This window comes from Dendrobates tinctorius, unplaced genomic scaffold (genome assembly GCF_039654945.1).
Source record: "Dendrobates tinctorius isolate UK_male_01 unplaced genomic scaffold, ASM3965494v1 ptg000011l, whole genome shotgun sequence".
In the NCBI taxonomy this organism is placed as follows: domain Eukaryota; kingdom Metazoa; phylum Chordata; class Amphibia; order Anura; family Dendrobatidae; genus Dendrobates; species Dendrobates tinctorius.
In genome coordinates, this window is record NW_027361679.1 from 37,734,104 (window position 1) to 37,756,310 (window position 22,207).

At 43.6% G+C, this 22,207-nt stretch overlaps 1 protein-coding gene across 1 annotated transcript in view; it reads left to right on the forward strand.

The window, feature by feature from the left end:
* The window catches only part of PPEF2 (protein phosphatase with EF-hand domain 2), a 167,591-nt gene that overhangs the window by 79,361 nt on the left and 66,023 nt on the right, over positions 1 to 22,207 (forward strand). Inside the window, exons 6-8 of the mRNA XM_073541188.1 lie at positions 8,020 to 8,195; positions 8,856 to 8,970; positions 18,864 to 18,910. Coding sequence (XP_073397289.1) covers positions 8,020 to 8,195; positions 8,856 to 8,970; positions 18,864 to 18,910 — 338 coding nt within the window. The remainder of the gene's footprint in view (positions 1 to 8,019; positions 8,196 to 8,855; positions 8,971 to 18,863; positions 18,911 to 22,207) is intronic.

Below are 22,207 nucleotides of genomic sequence, written 5' to 3' on the forward strand. Positions count from 1 at the left end.
GGTCATAAACATCGTGTGCGGTATATAGAGTGTAGTGTATGGTGTATACAGGTCATACACATCGTGTGCGGTATATAGACTGTAGTGTATGGTGTATACAGGTCATACACATCGTGTGCGGTATATAGACTGTAGTGTATGGTGTATACAGGTCATACACATCGTGTGCGGTATATAGAGTGTAGTGTATGGTGTATACAAGTCATACACATCGTGTGCGGTATATAGAGTGTAGGGTATGATGTACACAGGTCATACACATCGTGTGTGGTATATAGAGTGGAGTGTATGGTGTATACAGGTCATACACATCGTGTGTGGTATATAGAGTGTAGTGTATGGTGTATACAGGTCATACACATCGTGTGCGGTATATAGAGTGGAGTGTATGGTGTATACAGGTCATACACATCGTGTGCGGTATATATACTGTAGTGTATGGTGTATACAGGTCATACACATCGTGTGCGGTATATAGAGTGTAGTGTATGATGTATACAGGTCATACACATCGTGTGCGGTATATAGAGTGGAGTGTAGGGTGTATACAGGTCATACACATCGTGTGCGGTATATATACTGTAGTGTATGGTGTATACAGGTCATACACATCGTGTGTGGTATATAGAGTGTAGTGTATGATGTATACAGGTCATACACATCGTGTGCGGTATATAGAGTGGAGAGTAGGGTGTATACAGGTCATACACATCGTGTGCGGTGTATACAGGGCTGTGGAGTCGGAGTCGTGGAGTCGGAGTCGGAGTTAGTTTTGGTTGGAGTCGGTAGAAATGTACCGACTCCGACTCCAGCTTTAAAAAAAATGTATTAATATTTCATAATTGAACTTTCATATGAATTTTATAAATGTTACTCAAATATATATGTTCTATCAAACTATGAACAACAGTGATAAGCAGTTCTGCTGGAGATAATAATATAATAATCTTTATTTTAGAGACATTTCTTACTTCTTGTGTGTCACTGTACTCCACTGCCCTTATCTAATCTTATACTTGGTTAACCTCATGCTGCCCCAACCCCCCTACTTACAATGTGTGAAACTGAAAGTGAAAATGTGTTGCAAATTCTTAGTAGTAAAGCTCCTCCTCTAGACTAGATCATACTAGGTGTGCGTCTTCCCAGCGTCTCACAGCTGCCTGCTACTCAGAAGAGGAAGACTGTAAGAAGTATTATCCTTTCAACAAACTTTGCATCAGTTAACTGTGAGTACATGAGGAATAATAACAGTATTACTGACCACTATATCATTTGTACGACCTGGCAATAATTTTGTACAATTGTTTTTAGGAAAAACAATTGTCATTTGGATTGTGAATGCAGAATTAAAAACCTGAGAATGTCAAAGAAGCATCACATTAAATCAGCTGTATTTGAACATTTCACCATCACTCAAGATAGAAAACATTATGTCTGTCAGTGTATGACAAATGATCCAGACGAAAACAAATGTTGTGAAGCCAAGATGAGTGCATATTCAGGCAAAGATAAAAATGCTCCTACCAGAGCTTCTAATCTAAAGAGACATTTACAGCGCTTTCATCCAGAAGTACTGAAAGCAGTGGATGAGAAAGACTGCATCCAAACCAATGAACCAGTGCCCAGCTCTTCCAGCCAAACAAAGGAGCAGAGAACTTTGCAGCCATCAGTTGCAAGATATTTTGTCAGTGACAAAGTTACTGTGACAATGACAGTAGATACATTTAAAAAACAGATCATAGAGCTTGTTGTAAAGGATAGTGTGCCTATTTCATTATTTTCACGACCAGCTTTTATGTGTCTGAATGGGGAAATGGCCCGCAAGCTTGGTGTTTCTCTGGAGAGAGTGAGTATTAGAAGATTAGTAATCGAAGAAGCTTTTAAACAAAAGGAAGAACTTAAAAAAACTCTCAAGGGACGCTTTCTGTTTCTTAAAATGGATGCCTGCACACGTCACAGAGTGAACTATTTTGCCATCAATGTCCGATTTGTTTGTGACAAAAATGAAATAGTTACCAAGACATTGGCAGTAAAAGACACCAAATCTCATCACACCAGTGAGTTTCTCCAGGTCTTGGTGGAAAAGGTTCTGCAAGACTATGAACTTAAAAAAGAGCAAGTTCTTTCTGTCGTAACTGACAATGCTTCAAATATGATAAGTACTATTAAGCTAATGAATGAGAGTAATGATGGTGACCAGCAGCTAGAAGAACATTCTGGGTCCACAGACACAGAAATGTTTGAAATAGAGGAACACAGTATTGTAACTGAGGAGCAAACTGAAGTTGCTTCAGATGAACAGCAACATGATAGTTTAGATGATCTTGTTGAAACTGTGTCAATATGTTCTTTCATTCATCACATGCGCTGTGTTGTGCATACGCTACAGCTGGCTATAAGAGACAGTCTGCAAGAAGGACATGCTGCTGCACTGATTGGCAAGGTGAGAAAATTGGCTACTGTTGCCAGAACCCCTAAAGTTGACTCAATTTTGAAGAGACGTGCTGGAAAAGTGGCAATTATTGATCAAGCCACACGATGGGGCAGTACTTACTTAATGATTCAGCGCTTGGTTGAACTGAAAACCTTTCTTGTAGACATGGCTAACCCTCAACTGACGCTTAATGAAAGTCAGTGGAATCAGGTGACTGAGCTGGAAAAATTGCTAGAGCACCCATTTACAGTGACTAAAAAATTACAAGCAGAGGACTTAACTCCAGGTATTTTCTTAAAGGAGTGGAAGAACCTGATGTTTCGCCTGTCCCAAAGAGGAGGGTTAATTGCAAGTGGCATTGCTACATCAATGAAACGGAGAGAGGAGCTACTATTACAAAATAACATTCTTTTGGCAGCTGTTTATGTAGACCCAATGCATCGGATTCTTCTAGATGATCAACAGCTAAGTAAAGGAAAAGAAGCTCTGTTTGAAATAGCAGTAAGGATGAAAGGGTTGCAGAACAGTCAGAAGGAACAAGAAGAATTTGGTCGTCCTGCCACATCTTCACCCTCATCATCAACTGATGAAGAATTTAATTTCGAAAAATATTTGGATCACAAGGACCGTGCAAAGCGTTCCCGCATAGAAGAAGAGTCATCCCCATCAAGGAACACAGCCAGTACATTTCAGCAGAATTTTTCATGTGCACTAAAAGAAATTGAGAAATTTGACCGTTCATCAAAAATAACAGTGCAACAAGCGATTCCTCTGTATCCTGACATTGTCAGAGATGTTGCCCGAGTGGTTACTGCTTTGCCACCAACACAAGTTAGTGTAGAGAGGTTGTTCTCTGCTCTCAAAATAATTAGATCAGATTTGAGGGCATCCATGAAGGAGGATCTGACAGAGGCAATACTTTTTCTGAGGACAAATTTATAGATTTCTTCTTATTAACTGCATAAGGCTGTGTGCACACGATGCTTTTTTTAAGCGTTTCCACAGCGTTTGAGCCGGCTCAGACGCTGCAGAAACGCTTAAAAGATGCATCAAATTAATTAGCATGTGTTTTTGGCTTTCTGTGCCAATGCATGCGTTTTTAACCGCTCAGGAAACGCTTAGCGGCTAAAAACGCAGCATGCTCATTTAATTTCTGCATTGCTGAGCGTTTTTAGCCATCCCCAATGATCCCAGAAATCGCGTGTCAAAAACGCGTCAAAATCGCGCAAAAAAACGCGCGGAAAAAGACGCGCGATTTCTGGGAAGGGGATCCTTTTCCTGAGCGTTTAAAAACGCTAGCGTGTGCACATAGCCAAGTGTTTATTGCATATTTACTTACAGTTTAGAAAAGTTTATAAAAGTTATTTGCTATATTCTAATTGTATTCTCATAAATGTAGTTTTTGCTCTAAGTGGGCTGATTACTTATATGATGGTGAGAAAGTGAATAAGCACGATGTTTAATATTTTACAACAGTAAATTTGTTGTTATGAATTGGCCATTTATGAAGGAGTCAGAGCCGGAGTCGGAGCCTGATAAAATCCAGGAGTCGGAGTCGCAACTGTGGCTTACCGACTCCACAGCCCTGGGTGTATAGAGTGTAGTGTATGGTGTATACAGGTCATACACATCGTGTGTGGTATATAGAGTGTAGTGTGTGGTGTATACAGGTCATACACATCGTGTGTGGTATATAGAGTGTAGTGTATGGTGTATACAGGTCATACACATCGTGTGCGGTATATAGAGTGGAGTGTATGGTGTATACAGGTCATACACATCGCGTGCGGTATATAGACTGTAGTGTATGGTGTATACAGGTCATACACATCGTGTGCGGTATATATACTGTAGTGTATGATGTATACAGGTCATACACATCGTGTGCGGTATATAGAGTGGAGTGTATGGTGTATACAGGTCATACACATCGTGTGTGGTATATAGAGTGTAGTGTATGGTGTATACAGGTCATACCCATCGTGTGTGGTATATAGAGTGTAGTGTATGGTGTATATAGGTCATACACATCGTGTGCGGTATATAGAGTGGAGTGTATGGTGTATACAGGTCATACACATCGTGTGCGGTATATATACTGTAGTATATGGTGTATACAGGTCATACACATCGTGTGCGGTATATAGAGTGGAGTGTATGGTGTATACAGGTCATACACATCGTGTGTGGTATATATACTGTAGTGTATGGTGTATACAGGTCATACACATCGTGTGCGGTATATAGAGTGGAGTGTATGGTGTATACAGGTCATACACATCGTGTGCGGTATATATACTGTAGTGTATGGTGTATACAGGTCATACACATCGTGTGCGGTATATAGAGTGGAGTGTGTGGTGTAAACAGGTCATACACATCGTGTGCGGTGTATAGAGTGTAGTGTATGGTGTATACAGGTCATACACATCGTGTGCGGTATATAGAGTGGAATGTATGGTGTATACAGGTCATACACATCGTGTGCGGTGTATAGAGTGTAGTGTATGGTGTATACAGGTCATACACATCGTGTGTGGTATATAGACTAGTGTATGGTGTATACAGGTCATACACATCGTGTGCGGTATATAGAGTGGAGTGTATGGTGTATACAGGTCATACACATCGTGTGTGGTATATAGAGTATAGTGTATGGTGTATACAGGTCATACACATCGTGTGCAATATATAGACTGTAGTGTATGGTGTATACAGGTCATACACATCGTGTGTGGTGTATATATACTGTAGTGTATGGTGTATACAGGTCATACACATCATGTGCGGTATATAAAGTGTAGCGTATGGTATATACAGGTCATACACATCGTGTGTGGTATATAGACCCCTCTTCTGGATTCTTCTGTGTGGTTCTTGTATGTGCGGTGATGGCGCTGATATCCTTGTGTTCAGACATCTTTTCTCTATTTCTCTAAATTAAAATGTCCACTATTGTACAAATTTTTACAGGGTAGACATGAATCTGTATGAACCAGATTAATTTCTACCGATTTTAAAAATTTACTAGGTGGGGGGGGCGCCGTTGTGCAGTTCGCCTCAGGCGGCAGAGAGGCTAGGTTCACCCCTGAGACCGACGTCACTCTCGCGAGAGAGAGAAAGAAGACCGACATCATCAGCGGTCTAAGCCACAAAGCATTACTGGGAACGCGAGGCCGGGCGCGTGGAAAGAAGACAGGAGGCCGTCGGAAGGGGACAATAACTTTTTTAATATTATTTTTGTACAGGGCCGCGGCAGTGATTGGTCGCGGCTACAGGGCCGCGTTGCTGATTGGTCGTGGACAGAGGGCCGCGACGCTGATTGGTCGCGGCTACACGGAAAGGGGGGTGAGGGGACCATGCATACCAGGAAAGGGGGGTGAGGGGACCATGCATACCAGGAAAGGGGGGTGAGGGAACCATGTATACCAGGATAGGGGGTGAGGGGACCATGCATACCAGGATTGGGGGGGTGAGGGGACCATGCATACCAGGTTTGGGGGGTGAGGGGACCATGCATACCAAGATTGGGGGGTGAGGGGACCATGCATACCAAGATTGGGGGGTGGCGGACCATGCATACCAGGATTGGGGGTGAGGTGACCATGCATACCAGGATAGGGGGTTGAGGGGACCATGCATATCAGGATTGGGGGGTGAGGGGTCCATGCACACCAAGAAAGGGGGTGAGGGGACCATGCATACCAGGATAGGGGGGTGAGGGGACCATGCATACCAGGAAAGGGGGGTGAGGGGACCATGCATATCAGGATTGGGTGTGAGGGGACCATGCATACCAGGATTGGGGGATGAGAGGACCATGCATACCAGGACTGGGGGGTGAGGGGACCATGCATACCCCAAAAGGGGGGTAAGAGGACCATGCATACCAGGATTGGGGGTGAGAGGACCATGCATATCAGGAAAGGGGGGTGAGGGGACCATGCATACCAGGAAAGGGGGGTGAGGATACCATGCATACCAGGATTGGGGGGTGAGGGGACCATACATACCAGGAAAGGGGAGTGACAGTGAGCATACATACCAGGATTGGGGTGTGAGAGGACCATGCATACCAGGATAGGGGGGTGAGGGGACCATGCATACCAGGATTGGGGGGTGAGGGGACCATGCATACCAGGATTGGGGGGTGAGAGGACCATGCATACCAGGATTGGGGGGTGAGAGGACCATGCATACCAGGATTGGGGAATGAGGGGACCATGCATACCCCCGAAAGGGGGGTAAGAGGACCATGCATACCAGGAAAGAGGGGTGAGAGGACCATGCATACCAGGATTGGGGGGTGAGAGGACCATGCATTCCAGGATTGGGGGGTGAGAGGACCATGCATACCCCGAAAGGGGAGTAAGAAGACCATGCATACCAGGAAAGAGAGGTGAGAGGACCATGCATACCAGGATTGGGGGGTGAGAGGACCATGCATTCCAGGATTGGGGGGTCAGGGACCATGCATACCAGGATAGGGGGTTGAGGGGTAGCATGCATATCAGGATTGGGGGTGAGAGAACCATACATATCAGGATTGGGGGTGAGAGAACCATACATATCAGGATTGGGGGGTGCATTATTGCATTATTATTAAATCTTCAAAAATAAACTGCATATATATTCTAGAATACCCGATGCGTTAGAATCGGGCCACCATCTAGTAATCTTATAAATGTGCCCCTGCTGTGTACTGTGTAATGGCTGTGTCTAACCGTACAGGGACATAGTTTAATCATACCACAGCTCCTGAGCAGGAACATTTTATTTAAAGACGTCCAATTGTGGAAATTATTATTATTCCAAGACCTATTGATTAAAATGAACTTTGTTCGTAGGAAAACCCCTTTAATTGTGAAGCAAAATATATTGGTAGGCCAAATTTTCTATCCTGTTTCTTGGCTACTTGTTCTAATTTCAACTGCAGAATCTGCATCAAAGTTCTGGGGCATTAGGTGACCATTGCAGCCAATCAGCAGCAACTGATTGACCTTAGAAGTCACGTACAGTGAAAAGCAGAAGAAAGATATAGTTAGGAGGCTGAATTATGATCTCCTACATTATAATTGTAGTATAGGAGCTTAAAAGTTGTCAGCATTATCTATGAAGGAGCTTCTCCCTTCTCACTGTGGAGAACATCAGGGGTACAGTCCATGCAATTTTATCAGACAGGAACTTTTATTTATTGAAATAGTGACCACCTTCAGAGAGCATGTAATTCCCAGGGCGGACACCATGAGATTACGGTACATATTGTAGGATAGGATACCAGAGCCGTGGCCTTTCCTATGTTATTGTAGGGATATCCGTCCTACCACAGAGCACCACCATCCACCCAGTGTGCTGACCATAACCTTTATACCACCATGATATTATATGACCTAACTTAAGGGAAGTATACCATCAATTTCCAGATAAAAGGGAACAAGTACACAAGGTTATACTAGCTATGTAAATTATATACAGTACACAATGGGGAACTAGTAACAAGATGAATTAAAAACAAGAAGTGAAGTGCTACTTTAAACTAGAAATGGCTCAATATATGTGTAATGTAATTCTTTACCCTTTGTAAGGGGACTTCATCTGCCGTATGTTCACTGAGGAGGAAAACCTAAAAGACACTGAGCTAGAAAAATACTGTGACTACGAATCAATTGAGGTGCCAGTGTCTTACACAGGTCCACAGCTGACATTTCCTTTAAAGCCTAGTCATGCAGCGGCCTTAGTAGAAGCTTTCAAACAGGAGCAAGTAAGTATATTACTATATACTATACAGTTAGTAAAATATTTTATAGTTGTAAGATATCTCTAGGTCTAGTTTTTAGACCATAGTGCACTTTCTAAAATGAAAGATAGATTACCCCTAGAGTAGTAGCAGACTAGGACAGAAGAGGGCCCCGGTGCAAGAACAATATACGGGCCCTTAACAGTCCAATAGCTCATCATAATGAACAATTCCACCTGCTTTGGAGGTAGACATAGGCCCGTCTTACCTCTTGGGTCCCTGTGTAACTGCACAAGTTGCACCAATGGTATATCCCACCTGCGTGGGAGTTCCTATACAAAAAAAACAATTTCAGGCACCCTAGGAACAAAAACGTGCTATTAAAGTATCAGCTATAGGACCCCATGTCTGTTTCAGTCTACACCACACTGTACCCATCACAGTTTCGGCCACACTAACCCCCATTGTAGGCAAAATACTGAAAGCCACAATACCCAACAACGTGTCTTTATAATAGTAAGAGGTAACCGTAACATGTACAGCGCTCATCGGCAGCGGATGAATGCAGCGAGCTCAGCCTAGGCTTGGTGTTCCTTTAAAAAGATGTGAAATAGCATACATACAGAACTAGAGACGTATGCTTCCAAAAGGTGTTTAATTCTCTCTCACTGTTCCTCCTAGTAGCAGCTCCATGCTCGCTATGTGCTACATCTTTTACATGAAACAAGGAAACGTCTCAAACTGTTACCAAACATAAAGCGAGTAACAAGCAGTTACAGCAAGGAGATCACTATATGTGGTAAGAGACTGTATATTCTCATGACTGAATGAAATTTTACTCATCACAGGAACTGACCCATCATCTAATTAGTAATCATACACCGCCATGATTGGCTATGTCTACAGTGCCTGTACCAAAGCCTGAATAACCAAATATCAAGGTAGTGTTTGATGTATACAGTCCTCTCATCTTCATCACTAAATACAGTGCAGTCTTGAAAAGCCGTCATGTCATATAGGAATAACTCCAGAATTTGTCATAAATGTCTGAAAGATGTGGTTGCAATCTCTGGGAACCTAGAGATTTGTCTCATAGACAGGACCCACATCTTACAGATATTTATGGCATATATTATCTCTAAGATGGTAATAAACCATTTAAGGTTTAAATGGAATAATTAGAAAATGTCATCTTATTTGAAGAAAATCTAATACTAGATTCACAATATAAACAGCATAATCATTATATTACACCTGATGAGGCTTGTGTACTTACTTTGAAAATGAATGTCAAAAATATGCAGTCTTTTTAAGTCCAGCAGGAGAGTGAACAAGCTTGATTCCTTGTTTATTCAGCAAAACTCTATTTCTGCCTAGTCTGATTGAAGGCTGCAGTTTTTACTCAGCAGTATGAGCTTATAACGACATGTGAGAAGGAGAATACTGAAGGGCTTATGCTTATAAATCAGGCTAGTTGGGGTAATATTCAGGAGCAGGGAGGAGGGACACTGAGGAGATTTCAGTTATGTTAGGCACAATGGTTCTTGCAAGTTTGTTAACTCTTTATAATTTCCATATTTCTGCACAAATTTACCCTAAAACTACATCAGATTTTCACACAAGTCCTAATCACATACTGTTGCCACTCATAGGTGTGATATTGGATCAATTCTCTTTGCTTTCAGTCTCTGGTGTGACCCCTATGTGCAGCAATAACTACATTACATTTGTGGTGATTGTTGATTAGTTCTGTACATTGGCTTGGAGGAATTTTAACCCATTTCTCCCTACAAATCAGCTACAACTCTTTTACAGTGGGGAAAAAAAAGTAGTCAGCCACCAATTGTGCAAGTTCTCCCACTTAAAAAGATGAGAGAGGCCTGTAATTTACATCATAGGTAGACCACAACTATGAGAGTCAAAATGATAAAACAAATCCAGAAAATCACCTTGTCTGATCTGCAAAGATTTATTTTGCAAATTATGGTGGAAGATAAGTATTTCGTCCCCTAAAAGCATATGCAAGATTTCTGGCTCTCACAGACCTGTAATTTCTTCTTTAAGAGGCTCCTCTGTCCTCCACTCATTACCTGTAGTAATGGCACCTGTTTGAACTTGTTATCAGTATAAAAGACACCTGTCCACAACCTCAAACAGTCACACTCCAAACTCCACTATGGTGAAGAGAAGACCAAAGAGCTGTCAAAGGACACCAGAAACAAACTGTAGCCATGCAGCAGACTGGGAAGACTGAATCTGCAATAGGCAAGCAGCTTGGTGTGATGAAATCAACTGTGGGAGCAATAATAAGAAAATAGAAGACATACAAGACCACTGATAATCTTCTTTGATCTGGGGCCCCACGCAAGATATCACCCCGTAGGGTCAAAATGATCACAAGAACGGTGAGAAAAAATCCCAGAACCACATAGGGGGACCTAGTGAATGACCTACATAGAGCTTGGACCACCGTAACAAAGGCTACCATCAGTAACACACTACACTGCCAGGGACTCAGATCCTGCAGTGCCAGTTGTGTTCCCCTGCTTAAGCCAGTACATGTCTTGGCCTGTGTGAAGTTTGCTAGAGAGCATTTGGATTATCCAGAAGAGTTTTGAGAGAATGTCATATGGTCTGATGAACCACAATAGAACTCTTTGGTAGAAACAAAACTCGTCGTGTTTGGAGGAGACAGAATGCTGAGTTGCATCCAAAGAACACCATACCTACTGTGAAGCATGGGGGTGGCAACATAATGCTTTGGGGCTGTTTCTCTGCAAAGGGACCAGAACAACTGATCCGTGTACATGAAAGAATGAATGAGGCCATGTATTGTGAGATTTTGAGTGCAAACCTCCTTCCATCAGCAAGGGCATTGAAGATGAAACGTGGATGGGTCTTTCAGCATGATAATGATCCCAAGCACACCACTTGGGCAATGAAAGAGTGGATTCATAAGAGGCATATGAAGGTCCTGGAGTGGCCTAGCCAGTTTCCAGATCTCAACCCCATAGAAAACCTTTGGAAGGATTTGAAAGTCCATGTTGCCCAGCGACAGGCCCAAAACATCACTGCTGTAGAGGAGATCTGCATGGAGGAATGGGCCAACATACCACCAACAGTGTGTGCTAACCTTGTGAAGACTTACAGAAAATGTTTGACCTCATTGCCAACAAAGGATATATAACAAAATATTGAGATGAACTTTTGTTAATGACCAAATACTTCTTTTCCACCATAATTTGCAAAATAAATCTTGCCAAATTAGACAAGGTGATTTTCTGGATTTGTTTTCTCATTTTGACTCTTATAGTTGGGTTCTACCTTAAATGTCAATTAAAGGCCTCTCTCATCTTTTTAAGTGGGAGAACTTGCACAATTGGTGGCTTACTAAATACTTTTTCCCCACTGTATGTTGGTGGGTTTTCTCTCTTGAATGTCTCCCTTCAGATCCTTCCAAAGCATTTATTTAGGATTAAGGTCAGGACTATGACTTGGCCATTCCAAAAATGTATTCTTCTTCAACTATTCTTTTGTTTGATGACTTGTGTGCTTTTCTGCATGAACCACATTCTTTTGATGTTCAGCTCATGGACAGAGGACATGAGATTTTCCTTTAGAATTTGCTGGTCTAATTCAGAATTCATTGTTCCATCAAAATGTTGTGGAGACACGGTTGGTTGGTGGGTGCCCAGGTCCGCTAGCTGATGGACCAGGGATCGTCCCGCCAAACGCCCGCTCTCCCTTTAACATGGGCATAACACTACTCAGACAACACAGGGTGAGAGTAAAACGGCAATGCTTTATTGAACCACAAAACAGGCAGATAACATGTAGAACAGTCCCAGCAAAATACCCCAAGATGGTGCGCATTACTGAGTCTCACCCTTCCATTGACTTGCCGGGATAATGGCAGCTGTTACTTCAGAGCACCCAGGGTCGACTACCCCACCTGTGGCACACACACAGAGAGGAGGTAACAACAAGCTTAGGAAGATGACAGTCCATTGAGGTGCAAGGCCGGTTGACCTGAAGGTCACAACCTAGCTTCTCCAAATATATCCATGGTTCAGCAATGGTCAATGGAGCAGATCTGTATTCTTCCAACTGGGGCCGAGGTCCCCTAGATTGTTTCCTGCAGAATGCTAGATCCCGTGTCCCATGTGAAGGAGCCATGATGTATTGGCGGAAGTCCTGTAGAGTCCCCTAGATGTGTGAATGTCTTGGCTGAATCTCTGTCTCTCTCTGTCTCTCAGTTTCTCTCTATAGAGGCATGTAACCTCTTTTTATACTTAACAAGTGTCCTTCATTCAATATTGACATAAAGGGTAAGAATGAAGATGAGATCAAGTAGCATTATGTGATTATTTAATCTATTTGCATAGTTTTTCCTCCTCTGAAAAGTCAACAAACTATCTAGCTTACACAATGCATAATTAGCATATCAGTACACATCAATAGTCATCAAGGATAAGAGCACACTATGTCATCAAATATCAGCTTACAAGTCAATATTACAGGCTTACACAAGCAAAAGTCTTTTTTTTCTTGACTAACCAGAAATGAACATATAGATAAGTCTATTCTTTTTTACATGATAGTCATCTTGTTAATTAAGATGCAATGCTGTGTCTTCACATATGTCAAGCCATCCAGTCTCTTATGCAGCAAAAAAGATCCAAAATTTGTGCAGAAATATGGAAAATTCTGATGAGTTCACAAATTTACCAGGGGCACTGTTGGTGGAGACTGAGTTTAAAGATTCAAAAAGGATTTATCCAACTATTCTGAAATAAAGCTTCAAAATAAATACATCAGCCTCAATAGGCTTACAAGATTTATTCAACATTTTTTGCAGTTTGTATTGTAAAATCTTTCAACAGATTTTCTTTAAATTAGGTTTTATTACAACTTACATTAATTTTTGCTGCTTTATGTGACTCATTTACTGCATTCAAGAAGATTGTGTCAGTTCTGTGCAGAGCACTTGTTCCAAAGAGTGATGGTCTTTGAACTATGGCTTTCTAGAGGCTGTAAAACTATCCTACCCATGATTGTGCAATTATACTTATGTTAGATAGAAGTGTACATTGATACTTCTTCATACATGATGAAGGTGGCCAAAGTCAATGCCCATTGCAGGATTGATAGCAATATACGCAATTCAAAAGGGAAGAATATCATTTTTTTTCTATTCTACTTGATTACATTTATAGGATTATACTAAAATGACATACATGAGAATTTTCATTTAAAGAGAACCTGTCAGTACGATTTTGTAAACATGACTGTAATGAGGCTGTAATACCGATTACAATAATACCATTGGTGAAGAAATCCACTTTGCGGTTCTTCTTTAATCACCATTTGAAGTTTTCTTCATTTCTAGATTTGGGTGCACAGTAGCGGGACTATGCACTGGGTCTTCTCCTCCCTGTCTGATTCCCCAACCCCTCAACCCTCCTCCGGTCTGTGAATGAGCTGCCTCCTGTATTTGATATCTCATCAGTGACATTCAAAGGCCAGAGGCAGGAGGAGGGTCTGAAAAATCGCAGACTAGGAGGAGACGACCCCGTGTACAGTCCGGCCCCTGTGCACCAAAATCTAATAATCAGAATACTTCAAACAATGATTAAAGAAGAACAACAAAGCAGAGTTCTTCACCAAAGGTATCAATGTACTCCGTATCGCAGCACCATTACAACCATGTTTTTACTGTGTATTACAAAACCGTGTTGACAGGTTCACTTTAAACGTGATCTTGTTTCTATTTTCTATATTCTCTACCATATCGTCATTACTACTACTATGTTACCTTTTACTTTTGCACTATTATATACAATCCAACGTTTTCTCTACCTAATGCTAAAGTAGGAGAATTTGTGGGATTGAGGTTCCAGATTTGCAGCCTATGCATATACCTTTCAGTACAATGTAAATGTCATATATACAGCTCTGGCCAAAATTAAGAGACCACCACATTATTATTATTATTTATTTATTTATATAGCGCCATTCATTCCATGGTGCTGTACATGAGAAGGGGTTACATACAAATTACAGATATCACTTACAGTAAACAAACTAACAATCACAGACTGATATAGAGGGGAGAGAGGACCCTGCCCTTTCAGGTTTACATTCTACAGGATGGTGGAGAAGGAGACAGTAGGTTGGGGGGTTGCAGCAGCTCCAGTGATGGTGAGGCGGTAGCTCCAGTAGTGGTGAGGAGGCAGCGGGGTCATTGCAGGCTGTAGGCTTTCCTGAAGAGATGGGTTTTCAGGTGTCGTCTGAAGGATCCGAGTGTGGTTGATAGCCAGATGTGTTGGGGCAAAGAATTCCAGAGGATGGGGGCTATTCGGGAGAAGTCTCGGAGACGGTTGGGTGAAGAGCGAATAAGTGTGGAGGAGAGAAGGATGTCTTGGGAGGATCGGAGATTACGTGAGGGAAGATATTGGGAGATTAATTCAGAGATATATGGAGGAGACAGGTTATAGATGGCCTTGTAGGTCAGTATTAGTAATTTGAATTGGATACGCTGAGGGAATGGAAGCCAGTGAAGAGATTTGCAGAGGGGAGAAGCGGAGGAGTAGTGAGGAGAGAGATGAATTAGTCGGGCAGCAGAGTTAAGGATGGACTGGAGAGGTGCGAGGGTGTTAGCAGGGGGGCTACAGAAAAGGATGTTGTAGTAGTCGAGACGCGAGATGATGAGGGCATGCACAAGCATTTTAGTAGAGTGAGGGTTGAGGAAGGGACGGATTCTGGAAATATTTTTGAGCTGGAGGCGGCAGGAGGTGGAGAGAGCTTGGATGTGTGGTTTGAAGGACAGGGCAGAGTCAAGGGTTACTCGGAGGCAGCGGACCTCCGGTACGGGGGAAAGCGTGATGTCGTCAATTGTGATAGATAGGTCAGGTAAGGAGGATCTGTGAAATGGGGGAAAGATGATCAGTTCAGATTTGTCCACATTCAGTTTGAGGAAGCGGGAGGAGAAGAAGGAGGATATGGCTGATAGACACTCCGGGATTCTGGACAGCAGAGAGGTGACGTCTGGGCCAGAGAAGTAGATCTGAGTGTCATCGGCATAAAGATGGTACTGGAATCCGTGGGACTTTGAGTTGCCACAGGCCAAGTGTATAGATTGAGAAGAGTAGGGGTCCTAGAACAGAGCCTTGGAGGACTCCAACAGAGAGAGGGTAGGATGAGGAGGTAGTGTGGTAGTGGGAGACGCTGAATGTGCGGTTGGAGAGGTATGAGGAGATTCAGGATAGGGCAAGGTCTTTGATGCCAAAGGAAGAGAGGATCTGTAGTAGGAGGCAGTAGTCAACTGTGTCGAAGTCAGAGGACAGGTCTAGAAGGAGCAGTAGAGTATTGTCCGTTTGCTTTGGCTGTGAGTAAGTCATTAGTAATTTTGGTCAGGGCTGTCTCAGTGGAGTGATGGGGGCGGAAACCAGATTTGTAGATTGTCAAAGAGCAAGTTAGATGAGAGATGGGAGGAAAGTTCAGTGTGGACGTGCTACTCCAGGAGTTTGGAAGCGAAAGTGTATAGATTGAGAAGAGTAGGGGTCCTAGAACAGAGCCTTGGAGGACTCCAACAGAGAGAGGGTAGGATGAGGAGGTAGTGTGGTAGTGGGAGACGCTGAATGTGCGGTTGGAGAGGTATGAGGAGATTCAGGATAGGGCAAGGTCTTTGATGCCAAAGGAAGAGAGGATCTGTAGTAGGAGGCAGTAGTCAACTGTGTCGAAGTCAGAGGACAGGTCTAGAAGGAGCAGTATAGAGTATTGTCCGTTTGCTTTGGCTGTGAGTAAGTCATTAGTAATTTTGGTCAGGGCTGTCTCAGTGGAGTGATGGGGGCGGAAACCAGATTGTAGATTGTCAAAGAGCAAGTTAGATGAGAGATGGGAGGAAAGTTCAGTGTGGACGTGCTACTCCAGGAGTTTGGAAGCGAATGGGAGAAGCGATATTGGGCGATAGCTGGACATAGCGGTTGGGTCGAGGGTTGGTTTTTTGAGGATAGGTGTGATTGTAGCATGTTTGAAAGCAGAAGGGAAGGTACCGGAAGTTAGTGATAGGTTGAAGAGGTGGGTTAGAGATGGGATAAGAGTGGTGGCGAGGTTGGGGAGTAGGTGGGATGGGATGGGGTCAAGTGCACAAGTGGTGAGGTGTGATTTGGAGAGAAGATGAACAAGCTCCCCTTCAGTGATGTTGGATAAGGAGGTTATGGGGTTTGGGCATTGGTCTGGTATACAAAGGGGTTGTGGTGGTTGAATAATAAAGACTTGCCGTGTTTGGTCTATCTTGTTTTTGAAGTGCATGGCGAAGTCCTCAGCAGAGATAAGGGAAGTTGGAGGGGGCAGTGGTGGGCGGAGGAGGGAGTTAAAAGTATTGAACAACTGTTTGGGGTTGTGGCATAAGGAAGATACAAAAGATGTGAAGTAGGCCTGTTTAGCAGAGGTGAGAGCTGATTTGAATGTGAGTGTTGCTTGTTTGAGTGCAGTGAAGTCGTTTTGGGAATGCGTTTTCTTCCAGCGCCGTTCAGCAATTCTGGATGCTTGCCAAAGCTTTTTAGTGGTGTTATTGTGCCAGGGTTGTCTACTGATTCGTCGCACTCTGTTATGCATGACAGGGGCGACCGAGTCGATGGCTGATGCAAGAGTGGCATTGTAGAAACTAGTGGCAGTTTCTGTGTCGTGGAGTGAAGATATGGAGGACAGTGGTAGGATAGTCAGAGAGCATGCGAGTGTCTAGGTGTGCAAGGTTTCTGCGGGGGTGCACGTGTTGCTGGACATGGGTGACAGGTGAGGAGGACAGGGATGAGAAAATAAGTAGATGGTGGTCAGAGGGAGAGGTGAGGTTGTGAGGTTAGAAAGAGAGCAAAGGCGGGTGAAGACCAGGTCTAATGTGTGTCCGTCTGTGTGGGTGGCTGAGGAGGACCACTGAGTAAGTCCAAAGGAAGATGTGAGTGACAGAAGTTTTGCGGCTGCTAACTGGTGGGTGTCAATGGGGATGTTGACATCACCCAGGATGATGGTGGGAATATCAGCAGAGAGAAGGTGGAGGAGCCAGGTGGAGAATTGGCCAATGAAGGCAGTGGTGGGGCCTGGAGGTCGGTATATGACAGCCACTTGGAGGTTGGAGGGAGAGTATATGCGGACAGAGTGGACTTCAAAAGAGGGGAGGATAAGGGAGGGTAGAGGTGGGATTGGGTTGAAGTTGCAGTTGGAAGAAAGGAGAAGGCCCACTCCTCCACCATGTCTATTGCCAGGGCGAGGAGTGTGGGTGAAGTGGAGGCCGCCATAGCATAGCGCAGCAGGGGAGGCGGTGTCGGAGGGTGTCAGCCATGTTTCAGTGAGGCCAAGGAAGGAAAAATTGCGAGAGGTAAAGATGTTGTGAATCACATGGAGCTTATTGCAAATGGAGCGGGCATTCCAGAGTGATACAGAGAGAAGGAGCAGGGTGGTGGGCGTCAAAGGCACGGCTTTGAGGTTTGAAAAATTTTGGGTGGTTGTTTTGGATTGGGAGTGATAGAAGGGGGTAATAATGGGAGGTGTGAGCTGTGGGGGTCCAGGATTGGGAGATATGTCGCCAGCAGTGAGGAGAAGCAGAGAGGCAGAGCAGGTGAGAGGAGGAGAGTGGGAGATGTGTTTTGTGTGTTGTTAGGAGAGATCTGAAGTTGAGGAGCAGGTCAGTGGAGGCGGTCAGATGGGGGGGCAAGAGGGAAGGAGAGATTATTACTTGTTTAGAGGGTGCTGGGGTCTGTGGATAGCGAAGGAGAGTCAGGAGTAATGGAGGCAAAACCACTAGAGCATATTTCAGCATGGTAAAAGTAAGTGTGGAGCTGACAGAAAGAAATGTGGTATTTTAAACAGAGGTTTGGCGTACCTTCTGGTCACTTCTGGCATATTTCAATATTTATCCTTATAATGGCATCCTTGCAATGGCAGACCAATCTCTAGGAATTTATAACTTCTCAAATGCACATCAAACAGGCCCAGGTGTGATCAGGAGGGAGGGGCAACAGGGAGACTGGTTACACACACAGGAGGGGATTAATTGGAAGTCAGGAAGGAAAAGAGAAAAAAAAAAAAAAAAAAAAGATCCAGGAGGGCAGATCTATCATTGATAACAGATAGATACAGGAGTGATTGGGGTTCAGGAGAGATGTCATGGGCAGCCCATTCTCCAGACCTGAACCCCATTGAAAACCTCTGGAATGTAATCAAGAGGATGATGGATAGTCACAAGCCACCAAACAAAGAAGAACTGCTTAAGTTTTTGCGCAACAAGCAGTGTGAAGACTGGTGGGAAAGCATGCCAAGACGCATGAAAGCTGTTGAACTCTTCCTGAGTTAAATCATTAGTATTGTTGTTTCTAAATGATTATGAACTTGTTTTCTTTGCATTATTTGAGTTCTGAAAGCACTGTTTTTTTATTTTGATCATTTCTCCTTTTCAGAAAAAAAAATTATTGATTGGAAATTCAGAGACATGTTGTCAGAAGTTTATAGACTAATAGAACAATTTACATTTTACTCAAAAATATACCTATAAAGAGAAAAATCAGACAAACTGAACATTTTGCAGTGGTCTCTTTATTTTTGCCAGAGCTGTATGTAAGTCAGGTAAAATAGGGCAGTCCTTTAAGATTATATGCATAGCTCTTTATATTAACCTTAATCTTCTCTTTTATCAAGGAGACCTGCATGGCAGATTGGATGATTTGTTTCTGATATTTTACAAGGTGTGTGGTAAAATCAGCTTCTTAACTCTGCTGTATACAGAGCCATCATGTTTTCATAGTAATTAAAGGGTTACTCAATCCATATGATAGATGATAATTTAATGATTGCTGGCTGTTCAACTATATTTGCTGTCCATGGATTAGTGAGTTGCAGCTGAACACAGCGCTCAGCAGTTTTCTGCAGTGCCATAGACAATGGATGAAATGGTGGATGAGCATATGCACCTCCATTCGCCAGGTTACAGAGCGTCATTTTCAGAGTCTTTGTGGGTCCGAGCAAATGGATCCACAGCCTTCAGTAACATCTTCAATATCCAATAATCTTTATTGTAGACCAAGTTTTATTTGAACAGTTTTACAGCAGACCGATAAGAATTTTGAAGATGGAAATTATTGAAGCAGATAGTCAGATACTTAATATGAGAAAACACAACAGGTTTTGTAATCTATGAAATTGGTATCAAGGTATAGTTTGAAGTTCCAGGGAATCATTACAAAATTTGCAACAAGGCTCCCACCTACCAGGTACTATTTATAATAGTAGTCTCATGTTTAGTGGCATGTATCCATGCGTAACTGGTACCACTGTACCCACGATAAGTATGTACCCCTCCTCCCGCTGTCGCTGCATCCCTGTCCTGGTGCCGGCAGCTCTTCACCTGTGTTAAGCGGTCACGTGGTACCGCTTAGTAAGGTAATGAATATGCACTCGTCTCCACTCCCATAGGCGTGGAGCGCATTTTCATTACCTTAATGAGCGGTACCACGTGACCGCTGAGCACAGGAAGAACTGCCTGGCGCCGGGACAATGGAGATGCAGGGACGGCGCGAGGAGGGTGAGTAGGACGCGGTGGGGGTTAGCTATGCAGGACCGGGTAGCCATGCATACAACAGGGGGAGGCACACATAGCAGGGCAGGATGGGGGGAGCCACACATAGCAGGACAGGATAGGGTGAGCCACACATAGCAGGACAGAACAGGGGGAGCCACACATAGCAGGGCAGGATGGGGGGGAGCCACACATAGCAGGACAGGATAGGGTGAGCCACACATAGCAGGACAGAACAGGGGGAGCCACACATAGCAAGACAGGACGGAGGAGCCACACATACCATGACAAAACGGCGGAGCCACATACCAGTACAGGAAGGGGGGAGCCACGCATAGCAGGACAGGGATAAGGGAATAATGCATACCTGGCTTATACTCGCGTCAATATGCTTACCCAGTTTTCTGTGGCAAAATTAGGTGCATCGGCTTATACTCGGGTCGGCTTATACTCGAGAATATATGGTAATTGTTCTCATTTACTTACATTATTTGTAGTCTGAATCCCTTAATAAGTCCACTAGCTGAACTTGTCTACTGTCTATAGCTGTCAATTTCTCTCCAATATTTGCTATCTGTATCTCTCAGTACCTTTCTCCTTCTCTCTTTGGGAACCGTCTTCTATAACCTCACCTTTGTATCAGAGTTTGGCTGTGCTTCATCCAGTTTCATTCCTCCTGCACAGCTGCTTTTGTTTAGCTAATGACTATAATTCAATCGTCATACGAATATGATTATCATTATTATCTGTTTGGTATAATTACCTACTCATACACCAGACTTTAATCCTATAAAATCTTTGACTTTGGGTGTGGAAGAAAGTTTCATGTCACAGATCATAAATCATGGCAAGAATGAGCACAGCAACAAGATACAAGGTAGTTATACTGCATCAGTAAGGACTTTCCCAAGCAAATATTTAAAAGCAGACATGGTTTTCATTGTGTGCTGTTCAAGCTCTTTTGAAGAAGCATGAAGAAATTGTTATTGTTGAGGACTGTAGACACTGTGATGAGCTAAGGAAGCTTAGTTTAACAAAGGAAATATTATACATGTTTACTTCTCTTTGAAATCACAAAATGTCCATCAGCACCATCAGATTAGAACTGGCAACAACTATTGGGACCCAGCTACACCCATCTATTGCTATGAGAAGTGTAACCAGAAGTGTCTTCATGGAAATATTGCAGACAAAAAGCCATACTTTTGACATGGAAATAAGGCCAAGTGACTCAACTATGTATGAAAGTGTAACGATCCGGTCAGAGCGACCCGTCTTCAGGATACTGGGAGATCGGGCCCCGTCTAGGCCGCAGGCATTCCCCTGTTCCCCACAATCTTAGTTACCCTGTCCGCGCTCCCGCGATGTTCCCTCAGGCTGTGGCGTTTTCCCGACGTGTCTCCTCCACCTCCTCACTTCTGGGTTGCGTGGGAGCGAGCATAGAGCGCTTGCGCGCCGCGGTCAAATGATTTAAAGGACCAGTGCACCCATTTCCTGTAATCAACTCTAAGCCAATCGCTGAGAGGCCTGTGTATACTTAAGGTCCTCACTTCCTTTGGGAGGTGCCTGGGCAACTTTGTGCATTGTTCTAAGTTGCCGTTCTCAGGTCCCAGACCAGCGCCTGCTTGTTCAGTCTTATCGTGCCATGTACTAATACCCAGTGATTTCCTCTAGTGTCAGTGTCCTGCCTACCTACCATCTACCTGAAGACTCTGATGGTACTTTCTGGACCTTCTGGCTCACCTTCTCCGGTCCCTGCACCTCTCGCTCTCTTCCCCTCAGTTCCGATGTTCTTCTTGGGTCTGACCCTCTGGTCATGGAGCTGTTGCACTTGAGCCTCCTTGGCTGTGGAGGGTCAATCCCTGTTAAGGGGTTCACTCTCCGGAGCTCCCTTGAGGAAATTTGGTGTTTAGGCCCAGGGGGCTCTCCCTTGTGGGGTCTCCTGTTTAAGAGTCTAAATAAAGGCTTGCAATTCATATGTCTGACGTCCTTGTCCGATTGTTTCCTAGGGTTCAGCTTCCACAGTGTCCTCTGTGGTCAAGTGGATTCACTAACCTCATTCTGCCTGCCGGCGTGACAGAAAGCATATGAACTAGGGTGCAGAATAATGGCAACAGGTGCTCTGGAGCGATGAGTTGAAATTCTAAAAATATTTGGCTGTAACAGAAGGCAGTTTGTTTGCCAAAGGGTTGACAATTAGTACAAAAATAAGTATCTGCAGGCAACAGAAGTAAATTGGAGGTTCCTTGTATGTTTGGGGCTGCATTTCAGCATATAGAGTTGATGATTTGGTCAAGATTAATGCAACCTCAGTGTTGAGAAATACAGGCAGATACTTATTCATCATACAATCTCCTTACAAACGCATCTGGTTGACTCCAAATTTATTCTGCAGCATAGCAATGACGCCAAATATTCAGTGAATGTCATTAAGGACTATCTTTAGCTTAAAGGGAATATGTCCCTC